Source organism: Corvus brachyrhynchos, unplaced genomic scaffold (genome assembly GCF_000691975.1).
Source record: "Corvus brachyrhynchos isolate BGI_N302 unplaced genomic scaffold, ASM69197v1 scaffold200, whole genome shotgun sequence".
NCBI lineage: Eukaryota > Metazoa > Chordata > Aves > Passeriformes > Corvidae > Corvus > Corvus brachyrhynchos.
Genome location: NW_008236184.1, coordinates 2,100,434 through 2,113,293, shown reverse-complemented (window position 1 = coordinate 2,113,293; position 12,860 = coordinate 2,100,434). Strand labels below are relative to the sequence as shown.

The 12,860-nt window shown below is 39.4% G+C and overlaps 2 protein-coding genes across 6 annotated transcripts in view; one reads left to right on the top strand and one right to left on the bottom strand.

The window, feature by feature from the left end:
* The window catches only part of FAM189A1 (family with sequence similarity 189 member A1), a 72,681-nt gene extending 71,981 nt beyond the window's left edge, over positions 1-700 (top strand). For all 4 annotated transcript variants that reach the window (XM_008636978.2, XM_017737651.1, XM_017737658.1 and 1 more), the window contains one exon: positions 107-700. In XM_008636978.2, coding sequence (XP_008635200.2) covers positions 107-292 — 186 coding nt within the window. In that variant the 3' untranslated portion in view covers positions 293-700. The remainder of the gene's footprint in view (positions 1-106) is intronic.
* A 423-nt stretch (positions 701-1,123) lies between these two features.
* The window catches only part of APBA2 (amyloid beta precursor protein binding family A member 2), a 91,094-nt gene continuing 79,357 nt past the window's right edge, over positions 1,124-12,860 (bottom strand). For both annotated transcript variants that reach the window (XM_008636995.2, XM_008636989.2), the window contains 5 exons: positions 12,020-12,199; positions 10,717-10,929; positions 9,798-9,917; positions 4,517-4,657; positions 1,124-3,030 (listed from right to left, as the gene is read on the bottom strand). In XM_008636995.2, the coding sequence (XP_008635217.1) occupies positions 2,959-3,030; positions 4,517-4,657; positions 9,798-9,917; positions 10,717-10,929; positions 12,020-12,199 (726 nt within the window). In that variant the 3' untranslated portion in view covers positions 1,124-2,958. The remainder of the gene's footprint in view (positions 3,031-4,516; positions 4,658-9,797; positions 9,918-10,716; positions 10,930-12,019; positions 12,200-12,860) is intronic.

Sequence of the window (12,860 nt, the reverse complement as noted above, 5' to 3'; positions counted from 1 at the left end):
AACAGCTTAAATGAAATCCTATTCGGAGACTGAACCTTTTAAATGAGAACTTTTCTTACCCTGTTTTCCCCATTTTTTCCTTCTTCACTCCTGCCTTTTTTCCCAGGTAATTACGAGTTCCCAGCAGAATGTGAACAGCTGCAGAAAGCGGCTCCAGGAAGATCTGCACCTGCAGAGCTGTGGTGCTCTGAGCTCCCCCGCTGCCCTCGTGCGCCGGCCCCGGCTCGGCCGTGGTTTGGAGCGGGAGAGGCCGCACAGTTTAATCGGAGTGTGCCGGGAGACCATCCTTTGAGAATATTCACAGGTATGTCATTCCAGCAGAGACAGTTATGGAAGAAACCAGGACTGGGAGAAATACAAGTAGTGGATGACTTTAAAAGGAAAAAGTGTCTTCCTTTGGAATTCCACTTTTTTCCCCACAGCAGGATGAGAACACCTGTTTTTCTGAATGTAAATTTCAGCCTCGATTTTTGCAAAATTTTCATAGATTTATTAGTTAAGTCATAAGAAGTGTTTTCCCAACCAGAAATGAGTTTATTTCACTGTACTTACAGAAATGCTACTGATGCTGCACAGCATTTCTTGAAAACCATTGCAAACCCACCAGAGACTGGCTGTACAACTTCAAAGTTGTATTTATTTAATGTACCTCAAAGTGTTTTAACTATCATCAGTGTTTTAATAAAAAGTATTTCTGGACTTTGCCTTTTCAACAACTGATTTGGATACAAACATAAAGGTGATTTATACACATACACAGTGCTGCTTCTAATCCATTCTTCCAGTGTCTTTTATTCCAGACTAACTGATCTGTCCAATTAAAACTGCTCACCCCTCCCAATCCTGCCCTTTCAAACTCCACTACTGGCTGCAGTGTGGTTCCTTCCTGCTTTGTTCTGAATGCTCATGAGTTCGTTCCTGCAGTAGTGTGAGCTACCAAGAACTGATGTTAAAGTTCTCTGCAGTGTGTGACCAAAAGATGCATTGGAACACGACTGAAAATCTGCATTTCCAAAAAGCGTCTTTCACAAACTTTTTACCAACACCAACTGATAGGAAGTTAGAGGAATTTTTATCTAGCAGAACCTTGTATGTTTTCAAAAAGAATTTTTACTCCAATTCATAGTTTTGACAATTTTATTACTAAAACATGTTATGTGGTTCTGCTGTGTTTATGATGTATTTAACGTTAAATCGAAAAGTAAATATTGACACTGATTTCATTACCAGCATAAACACAGGTCTGCCAGCAACATCTTCCAGTGCAAGCTTCATCCTGGCTCTCTCAGAGGAAACTGGAAAGGCCTTAAACAGAAGGTTCTCATAAAGAACCTACCACAGGTTGATGTTTCGGGGTTTTAAATTTTTGCAGCAGTGCTTGTCAGTAGCCTTAGTTTCCGTTTGAGGTTTAATCATGTACTGGTTTCATTTGTGTCACTCTGAGCTGGGCAGACATCCTGTGAAAAGGTCACAAAGGAACGTAGCTGAAGATGGGTAGTTTAAGTTTTACAGAATCATCCATTTTTTAATGTATTTTAATTATAGCATGCTTCTGTATTGATGTGAAGTTACAGTGACATCCAGTGGCAACAAGGTATGCTGATTGAAAGCTTCTACTCTAAAGATCATAATGATACACAAATTCCTAATTCAAGAGAATATTTCCTTCTAAAAAAATAATCTGTGACCTTTGCAACTGCACTTAGATGAAGAATTAAATGATTTTCTACTTGGAAATTTTTACTATGTAAAGTTACACAACAAACAAAATAAGCAAGCTTTCTTATTTCAGATTTATTAGTGATAGGTTAATTCTTTCCTAAGGTCAGTTGCATGCAACACACTACTCCTTTGAAGTACAGGCATCTAAAGCTCTTTAGTTACTGCATGGTAAGGCTTCTTAAGTCACAGTGTATTTTCTTCAAGGCCTTGGCCGAAAGAAAAAAATTAGACAAAGTTACACCAGTTAACATTTATCTCATAAGGAATACAACTTTACTACTAGGCTCTTTATCTACACACACTCTAATACTGCTGATGGTGCTAGGATATTTGTCAAAACAATTTACATTCAGAACACATTGCCTTAGGAATAAGAATGCTTTATAAAAGACAGAAACAGGTAAGCATGGCTTTCCCATTTTGAGCTAATATGAACAAAAAGGTAATATGCAAAAATTAAAGAAAAAAAACCCCAGCCCAACACATACATCACACAACCTGTGCAATAAGTTATTCATGAAATAACTCTGTTAAATCATAAAAATCACAAGCATTAAAAATAAATATGTATCTAAATAAATATTTTGATTTTAATCTTGTGGCAATTATTCTTTATTTAGCATATGAAACACTTGTTACATGTTTATGTTCACACCTTGCCAAACAGGTTACACTTGTCATAACAATATCAAGTACTACAGTGGTTTTCTTTACAGTAGAATCTAAAAGTTTGAACTGCACACATTCCTTTCCACTGAAATACCATCGATTCAGCACCAGTTTTTAAATTATGCAAAGTCATCAGTATTGGACCACTTTATGGGACTGGGATTTTTTTTTTAACTTGAGGCAGCCAGAACTTTCTCTAATTGCTTCTCTTTGCCGTTTCCTGCAGTCTCATTCATCAAATATTCACATTCACTGTGTTATCAAACAAGACAGACATACATCACTCCACATAAAGGTTACAAATAAATATGTTTTAAGTTCTATGAGAAAAGAGTTTAGAAGATGTTCAAAATACTTAAATGTTTACAAAGATTTTTCTCAGTGATTATTGTCCTTGACCATCCTTCTCAACACTTCCTGTCAAAGAAATAGAAAGGAAGGAGAGAAAAGGCAGAGACACCTGTCTGTTCCTTGTTCTGGGGTCCTCAGGTCAGCTTCCGAGCCTTTCATTCATACAAAATACAAAATTCTTTTCAGCTATGACAGCTTCAGGTTGGATGGAAGATGTTAGATGTAGAGAGGGGTCTCTTGACCTGTTAGAAGCCTGAACATGGCAGCTGGCATGGTCTTCATGTGAATCTGTCAATTGATTGCACAGAAATTAATAGAGCTGGTACTAGTTTAAAATAATCCATAAGGCCCCATCTGTCTCTCCCTGTGGTCAAAGTGCATTTTTTTGTCCTGCCTTCCATAGATGTGTTACTAGAGTTTCTCGGTCAAAGTTCTCTAGTTTTAAGATGTTGGTTTGCCGTCTTTGCTTTTTTTCATGTTGGTTGGGGTTTTTTGTTCGTTTTTCTTTTGTTTTTTAATTATTAATGACAATTACATCATGTGACATCATATAGTTTTAAAAGCCACTTAAAACACTTGCTATTTTACACCCTACTCCAATTACAGAAAAATTTACAGACATTAAATAAGAAGTAGCACAAACCTCTCTGCAAATTCATTCTGCTGTTCTGGTATTAACTGAACTTAGATTTGTATTCTATCTTCCTTCCCTGTGGGAATATAATTTCATATGTATTTTCACCTAATTACAGTAGGATCCTCTGAACACAAAGCTTGGACTCTATCACCTGATATTTAAATGCCAATCAGGAGTTTGGTGGAATAGTTTCTCTCATGGCTACTGTACTTAAATTCCTTCATCACAGAGGACTGGGCCTTCAGTCCCCAGTGCCAGAGGGATTTTACAGACTAACAGGGTCCAAGGCTCAGGTAACCAGGGTTCCACCATAACTGTATTTACAGCTCTAAGTACCTATTGGACAACACAAGAGGAAGGAAGGAAAACTTTACTAACTGATAACACAGACCCTCACCAGCTGCCTTGGTATCTTCTCTTCATGCTGTAAAGAAAAGTTTCATGCTGTATTCCTATGTTATGTGAGAAGTTACATAGCAAAGAGAGACCATAAAGGCATGGGGGGCTATAGGAATGTACAGCTTTGCTCCTGACAAACTGCACATACTCTATTACAATTTTTCAAGTATCATTTTCCAGAAGGAAACCAGCTGTCTTTGATTTTGAACTAGTGGGAGATCTGGCCAGGGTTCTGTATTAGACTACCATTAAACTCAGGAAGGATTTTGAAAAACTGGAGGAACTTGCTTATTTATTGCTGATTTCTCTAGAAGTACTGGAGAAAGGTGTCTTAACTTATTCCCAAGGTAAGTTGGAAATTAAATTATTAAAATGTATATCAATTTGCATCTCTCAGACCTTTGAATAGTAATTCATTTCTATGGCAGATGCTGTGGTGATAAGCCAAGAGACATTTTCACAGCCAACATGCCTGAGTGATTTGTTCCTTTAATCACCTGGTTTAATTCAGACAGTAGGTTGAAGGTACAGAATTATGCCAGGAACTCTTGCAAATGAATGTGAAAATGCAGTGAATGTGCATCATTAATTGTTAAAAAAATTTCTGTTAATTGCTTCTTATTAGTGCCAAACTCACTTTACTAAAGTGGTAGTTTCAATGCTGTGTTGACACTCTTTTCAACTGAAACATACATTTTTTCAAGTATTTTACTTCCTTGATAAAGACTGTTTCCTTACCTCTCCCACTGAATTAGACAATGCTTGTACTATCTTCTCATGAGCAGTAGCCACGACGCTCTGCCCGTTGATCTCGATAATCCGATGCCCTACTCTTACCCCTCCCCTCTCCGCTATTCCACCTCGCATCAAGCTGCAAATCTGCCAAGAGAAAACAAAGTTTAGTGAAGTTTAGAAATATCATAATGTAGCACTTACTGGGATTTTATGTGTAATAATGAGTGGTGACACTGTAAGGATTCAAGAAGATGCTTGTTGAAAGTATTAATCAATGAGTTTTTAAATGGTGGTTTAGTGGTTTGTTAGAGAGGGGGTTTTTTCTGAAATTTCTGCCTATTACAATTTTCATTTTCAGTCTCCAACTGGGAACGTAAAAATATCTATCACAGTGACACAGTAGTAGCCACCATGCAAAAGTAGAGATGGGGGAAGAGAGAAGTTTTATCTACTGTTGGAACACAGCTTCTTTCCTGTGCCTTGCAGAAGGGAAGTGGGCTTGCTCTCCAGGGTCACAGCTTTCCTCCACGTTGTTCAGTGCTGCTGGCCACAGGGAGCTCGGGATGAAGAAGGCAAGTTAGGCAACTCTTCTTTAACTGGCAGCTAAGCTTCCAGTAAAGAACTAGGCACAAGTTTTGAATATTATTACCTCTACAATAGGGTAATAATTCTAGAAGAAGAACTACATTCAGCAGACATAGTCCCAGCAGACACTGCTACCTAAAGTATTCTGAGATTGCAACATGCGTAGAGTCCAGGCAGCAAGAGATACCTCAATCCAGTGTGGGGAATTTAAAAGAATGTTTCCTCCTTAGCAACAGTATCTGTGCTGCAACAGGATCCTCCCTGGCAGACTAGACAGCTGTGCATTAGATAGAAATTTTTGGTAAATTGTTTCAAAAGACTGAGCCCATGCATCACATAAGGCAGATAATGTATATCTCGAATCTCTGGAACCAAGTAGAGTTTAGCAGTGCTGGGATTTACCTTTTGTTTGTCAGAAAAACCTGTTCTTGGAGGAAAACAAATGAGTGCTGGAGCATCAGATAATGGCTGTTTCTGCAGTTACTGTCAATGGATAGAATGATATGCCAAGAATCATTATTTGCTGCAATCTGGTCATTTGCTCAGAGCTAAATACAAGTATGATAAGATGTGGCTTGTGTCCCAGTGAGTTTGTTATCTAATTCAGAAGCACAGTATGTGGGGAGACGGCCAGTCTGGAATGCATTGAAAGTAAAACATTGTCTATGGTTGCCTGAAATCTTTTCCTGTATGGCACTAGCAGCTACCTTTAAACTCCTCTCCACAAATAATATTGCTATAAAAAAAGAAATCCCTTCTCACTTGAGGTTCAGACTGTTTGATATGAGGAGTGAGCATATATAGTTATTCTTTGTTTATAAAAGGCCTTTATCAGCCTTCATAAAAAGAACCAAAACCAACACACTCCTCCTGCAGTGAGATTTATCTTCTACCATGCTCTCACCAGTGGCTGAGTGCTACCTACTGTGGTCCTTAAAGTATTTCTGATGGGCTTCAATGGAAAGAGGCACTATCACTTCACAGAATTGTGTCTTGAATTTCAGTCACGTACAATATACTGTTTTGCAGGTAGTCTACCTTCTAATCATACAGCTGACCAGATAAGTTGTACTACACAGATCTCTTTTACAGAAAGCTTCTCAGTTCAACTCACTGTTAGAATAAGTTTGCTCCTTGCTCTTGGGGAGCAGTAATCAGAAAGGACAAAAAGCAACATGTACCAAAAGAAACCCGGTAAATATATTTTTCATGGTGTAAAGGAAAATAGACAGTACAGCCAGCTGAAGTAAAAGCTTTTGGAGCGAATGGAAATGTGATCCCTCACCCACCAGCATAAAGGAAAAGATAATGGCTTGCATATCTATCCAGAGAAGGTTTCATTGTTTGGCTCTCAATGCACTTTTAGCACTTCTAATACCATCAGTGAGCTTCTTCTTTCTAACAGCCCCAGACACAGAAAGTGGTCTTTTCATTCAGGAATCTCTCTCCAGGGAAGGCAGGCAGCTTCCTTTTTGTGAGCATTAAGTGTTTTAATGAGGTAAAAAGAGAAGCAGACATAGAGGATGAGTGGCTCTGCCCAGCTCCCAGACCCTGGTAAGCCAGAGGCAGAGCACACAGAGAAAAAAATATTCTGCATTTACAGCACACATTTTGTGGCTCCTTTATTTGCAAGGGCTGTCTCAAAGCAGCCTTAAGAGTTTTGTCTCCAGCCAGTGGAGCTATGGCAGATGAGGCTAGCAAGTGTAAGCTGAGCAGTACCTCTAAATAAATATGATTTTATTCCGCCAGGACTCTTTAACCTGTTGTATTTGTTGAACATGGCAACAGCTGTAATATTATTAGATAAAGCAAGACAGATCAGCTTCTTGTAAGCAAGAGTCTGTATTCTATTGACTCTGTAAAGTGAAGGGGAAAAAAAGAAAAAAAAAAGGTAAACCACACTGGTTCAATCCACTCAGCTGTGACAGGTTTGCAATGTCTCAGACATGCTGCAGCACATCAGATGTGAAACTTCAGTAGCGTTACAATCAGTTTTATTGCAACTGTCCATCGAGTAGCAAAGCATTAAGGATAAAATAGTACCAGATAAACTGTTTATTCTGTGTAAATGCCCTAATCATAACCTATTAAAACCAGATTTCTGCACATCTAACTTTTATATTATGTTTTTGAAACCCTGTAAATTTTTTTGCCAGTTTAAATGACAATAAAAGGCAGGGAAGAAAGAATTAAATATTCTGTAAAGCTTTACTGTATTTTTAGATTGCTTGTGCTAGGCTAGGGACAAGGTAGATAGACTTCTCAGAGAAAGCACTTGAGATCTAGACTGAGAAGTGGTGCTTTATCAGCAGTAAAAATATAACTGGTAATACATGGATTTTTTCATAATCTAGAAAATAATGTGATATATAAGGACCACTTGTATTTAAATAACATCATTTTAAAAGAACTGTAGCACAATGACTTTCAGAAGGTGGCTGATAGGTCACCTAATGCTCACCTCCCCATCACACAACATTCATACTTGTTACATACATATGCACAACATCCCTTTTTTTCACCTGCAGCAGTGCAGTGTCTGCATGTGCCTGATACCCTGTGCAGGCAAACCCCTGCAGACAGCGCTTCTGTGTGGCCAGGTTGTTTATGGGCTATTCCCTACTATATAATGGCTGTACATCCTGCACCGATGAGATAGGCAGGGTGAAAAGGAACCACTGCAAAGCTGCTATCAGGATGCACAGAAATTAAGTCCCAGCTGCACAGATAATGAGATAATGGCCTACCAGAAAGAGACATTTAATTGTATCTGTCTTGACAAGCCATTTATTTCTTTGCTGTGCTAATGCTGAGCCAACAAAGAATAACAATATTGTTTCTGGATCCTATCATAATTTGTAACAATTGCTGGCAATTACAAAACTACTTTTAAAGAGTACAGTGTCAAACTACCAGAGAGACATATTTTGCAGTCATATTTTCAAATGTTGAGGGAGAGTTTTTCAGAAGAAGGGATTTTACAGGCCCAGAGGTTTGTCTCCATAGCAGCCTAACAAAAGATGTTAATCTCTGCTTTTTGTTCGCTGGCTTTCATATTCAAACAGACTTTTCATAAATGAAATGCATTGCAAGGCTTTTTTTTTTTCCTATATGAAAAGGATTTTTATGCTGAATTTGGTGAACTTTTTATTTGATGTCATCTGAATGTTGCTCATGTAACTGGGAGGAATGATGATCTGCCAGTGTGGTGACAAATGGCCAGTAGATGGAGGGAGCACACTGTGACAGAAACAACCAGAGCCTGCAGAATTTACTAAACCAAGGCTCCAGTCGTGTCACACAGACTCCCTGTCCGTGTGATGCTCCTAATCCACCTTGGCCTGATTCTTTTCCCCAGCCCTGATCCCACCCCCACCAAAGCTGTGAATGGGCTCCTGAAGACTTGATAATCACACCCCAGTGATGCTTACAGGTCCTTAAATGTGTTCCCTTCTTTTGATCATAGCACCAGTGGAACATACAAGATTTACAAAGGTGAGCAATTAGGAAAGAGATCAGTGCCTCAAACAGGGTGCCCTCTGTGAGATCAGGTAAAACCAGATGCTGGGATAGGGATCGCTTTGGAGTGCATCTAGCTGGACCAGGGCATGCAGCAGTGTCCTTTACACCATGTGTCATCTTAGGTAGGGACTAAGTTAAACTTTGGTAGAGTAGTAACTGAGAGATGGCCAGGAGAGCTGAACAGCCACTCCTGAGCCATCTGTTTGCTGACGTGCAGGAAGACCCATGAACCACATCATACAGTTACCTGCTGCTCTTCCAAGGATGGCAAAAAGAAATCTGGAAACTTCAATCAACGCATTTCACAGAACAGGGGACAGAGCCCACAGTCCTTTGTGATGTGGTTTTCTGTGTGAGCAGCCTGATTATTTTTTTTTCCTAGACTGGAGGAAGAGGAAATGGTGATGGTCCTGCACTACAGCCAGTCTCTAATGCTAGTGTCAGCCCCCAGAAAGGCCAGTGGCTACCTGAGCTAGTTGTGTGGGAGTTTGCTTTGGAAAGGTGTCAGAGAACGGCTTGGGAAGGAAGAACTGCAAGAGGAGGACCCTGAGCTGCCTGGGGTAAGTGTTCCCTGCCACATTTGTTCTTGTCTTTGCTGCTGTTACTACAGGGAAGCTGCAGCACACAGAGAAGGGGTACCTGGGCCAAAACCTATACAATTTCTTTGTACTGAGAAGTTTAGTTTTTATAAGAGTTTAGTTTTAATAAGAGGAGTTCACAATTACATTCCCTTGCCTACTATCATATGATCCACATAAATTATGCACAGCAGAAGAAAAATTAAAAGTCTTAGTGAGCATGTCATGAAATTTTAAAAAGAGAAACAGAATCAGATCTAAGATTAAAGTGTTGTAATTGTAGAAACCTTTTTCAGCATAACTTTTCCTTGGAACTCTGGCACGAATGATGGCTTTACATGAATTAGCTGATCAGGCTATTGAACCAAATAATCTGGGCTATAAATCTTGTTGCTGTATTATGTAGGAAAATCCCTCAATAATTTCTCCCAGTGTCATCCATTTGCATTATATTACTCAGAGACTATAAGGTTTTAATAAACAGTAGAAAAAGTGAAGTCATGCAAGATTCTTTCAGTACTGCCATATGTTTTTTGCAAAAGAAAAAACAAAAAGTAAAGGGAAAAACCCCCAAACAATCAATGAACACAGAAACTCACAATTCCATTCTGTACACTGAAGCCCAGCTGGTATTTCAAGTCTGGCCGTTTTATGAGGACAGTAGTAACAGGAGGACAGCTGACAATGTTCAGTTTGACTTGTGTCTGATTCTTGAGTCCCTGTAAGATATTCCAAAAGTCAGTATTTCTGAAATGAATCTTACTGTGCCCTCATCTGTGATTTCCTAATTGCAAGAGTGTTAAGCAGAGATCAGAGAAAGAACTGTAAGAGTTAACAGAAATTTGTTGTTAACTTAGATATACATTTCTCTTATTTATTTCCCAAGATATTTGGCTCAACAAAACATTAAAATTTTGCCTTTAGTTACTAAAGAAATTTAAAACAAATCTTTCAATAAAAACCAAAACTGACTACTGCTTGCCCTTTTCTAGCATCTGTCTAATTAAGCTCCTGCTTCTGCTGCTCTTCGTAAATCTGCACAGACATCAGATTTAGTCTCCATGACTAAAGATAATGCATTCTGAGATTCCATTGTGTCTGCAGAATCTTCATCTACTCACTCGATCTGTCCTGCAGTCTGCCAGCCTCCCTCCATTTTATCTGCGTGGAGCCAAAAATACATAGGAGATTTTAATCCTCATATTTTATTCTGGAGGCTGTGAGGAAGCCTGAAACTTTGAAGATAGCTGAGTAACTTAATTTAGGCAAGTTTTTCAGACCTGGCCTCATTTGTTAGAGCCCAGTAATAAAGCTGCAGTTATGTTCTCCAGCCCTAAATTTCTGTGCATTATCACTCCCGAATCTCTAATTCTGCTTTTTGTTAATGACAGATTACTGGGGTTTTTTTGCAGTGATATGAAAAATTGTATCTGCTGGAAATCTACAGGACCCACTTGTCAGAAGATTACATCTCTGTTGGCTTACAATCTACAGCATAGAGTTGTAAGTTTGGGGTACCTTTATGATCCCTTGGCATGTTGCAAGAGGTAGACCAACTAAACTGGTACCATTAATGGACATAATTTGGTCTCCAATGCTTAGTTTTCCTGAACGGGCTGCAGGGCCTCCATTCATCATGTTGGCCAGGATAACGGTGGGTAGAATGGATCCCCATCCAGATTCCACAATCACTACCCCAAGAATTTCTCCCTTCTGTTTTTCTAGCTGGAGCTGCAATTAAAAAGGAAAAACATTTTTTTTGCTTTGATTCATCTGACTTTGAGCATGAGTATCTCAGTTGTTCCTGAATAACATCTACAAATCACAAACCAAATTCTGTTCTTTGCCATTAGGTAGTAGCATGACTTCTGTGTTAAGTGTGTAACGCACAGCTGTTTGTTTTCAGGGGCATCCTCCACTTGTTTGGTGAAGGTCATAGAGGTCTAATAAGCAAAACACTAACACATGGTTAACTCTGTAGAACATGGTGGAACTGGATGCCAAGGGAATGAATGCTAAGGAAGTTTCTGTCTGCAGAACCTGGCAGCCAAAGGGGGAGGCTCTAACATTTTGTAGCTAAGGCAGTGCCTGCAACACAGGCTTTGTTCAGCTCCACTCCTGCCATTACTGCTCAGGTTGTCTCTGGATCTCAGAACTTGTCTGTCCTTCTTTTCAGGCAAGGATTTCTTGATGATTATTAACATTATTATTAATAATATTGTTAATTATTGACTATACCCGTGCCTAGCATGTTAATGTAAGATCCCTGATGTAACATAAATGATGCCTTCTCCTGAACTGTCGATAACCACAGCACAGCTAGCACCTACGGAAGTGGAGCAAGAGTTTAAGTAGAAAACATGCTCTTGAAGCAAATACATTTGCTTCAAGAAATTTATTTTCTTCAAATGTGAAGATTATTTTCTTTGAAATGTGGAAGGACAGGGAACACTGATGGCCAGCTGACTTCTGCTGAGGTTATCTATTGCAGAATGCCACAACTCTGTCACCTCTTTCTGTATCAGTACTTTGGTGAAACATAAAATCACCTGCACTGTGTACTGTGAATAGCACAGAGATTATCTATGTCAGATGTAAATGTACTTTATTCCTGTTCTAATCAATGGAAACAGAAATACCCTGAACATGAAAACAAGAAATCCTAATAACCCATAAAGCTGGTTTTAATACACAGGGCTGATGAAGGACGCATCTTGAAATTGTAACATCATCCTTATAAATGCCAAAAGATATTTCTGAGAACTACATTCTTCTGAAAAAAAATGGATCAATCTGAAATGAAAATCCAAAACTAGTTTACCTCTTTGCAGTTTTCTGAATTGGAGAAGTGTATGAGATCATCATTGTACATCTCTTGGGTATTGATGATGTCACTGTATTCTTTCTGACTCAGATCCTCTGGGTTAATTCCATTGGCTCTTAAAAACTCTTGGTAAGCCACACTGAAAGCCTGACCAATAGACTGAGCTATGAGCTGTGCCTAGAATGTAGAACAAAGCACAGCTCAGAGAATGGACAGATTAACAGTTTACCAATGAAACCACAAGAAACCAGGAGAGAGATTGGATTTTAAGACAGAATCAAAATGAGGATCATGCAAAGTTTCTGCATTAGCATGGAAATAAAGTCACTTCAAGGTCTGTTGTACAGAAAGAACCCATTACATCCAAAATCAAATTGCAAACTGCATTAAAATACCCTGCTGCTCTCCTCCCCTCAGTACATTTCAGCAGCAAGCAGCCATATGCTGCTCACGTACCCGTTCCAATAAACACTGGAGAGTCCTGGCTTCGGACCAACATGGAACAGAACTGATGGAAAAGAGTGCCATGAGCCCTGCTTCTGAACACAGTCTGTCTGTAGGGGTGAGGAGAGAAGGGATGCTCTGCTTCCACAGGCCTTCACAGACGTGTGCACTGATGGTTTTGGTTGTAGTGTCACCTGCTGCTTCTCCACCCTGGCTTCCCAGGACTGAAAACACTGCTTCAACACAGCCATCTGCTCCCCTATTACTGCCATGATGCCTGTCCCACATTCCCAGCAAACCAGTAACACCCCTGCTTACCCACTGCACATCTAGGACAGCTATTCCCATTAACACCTCGACTAGCAATGTCAGGGATCGTTTCAGGAATGCAGCT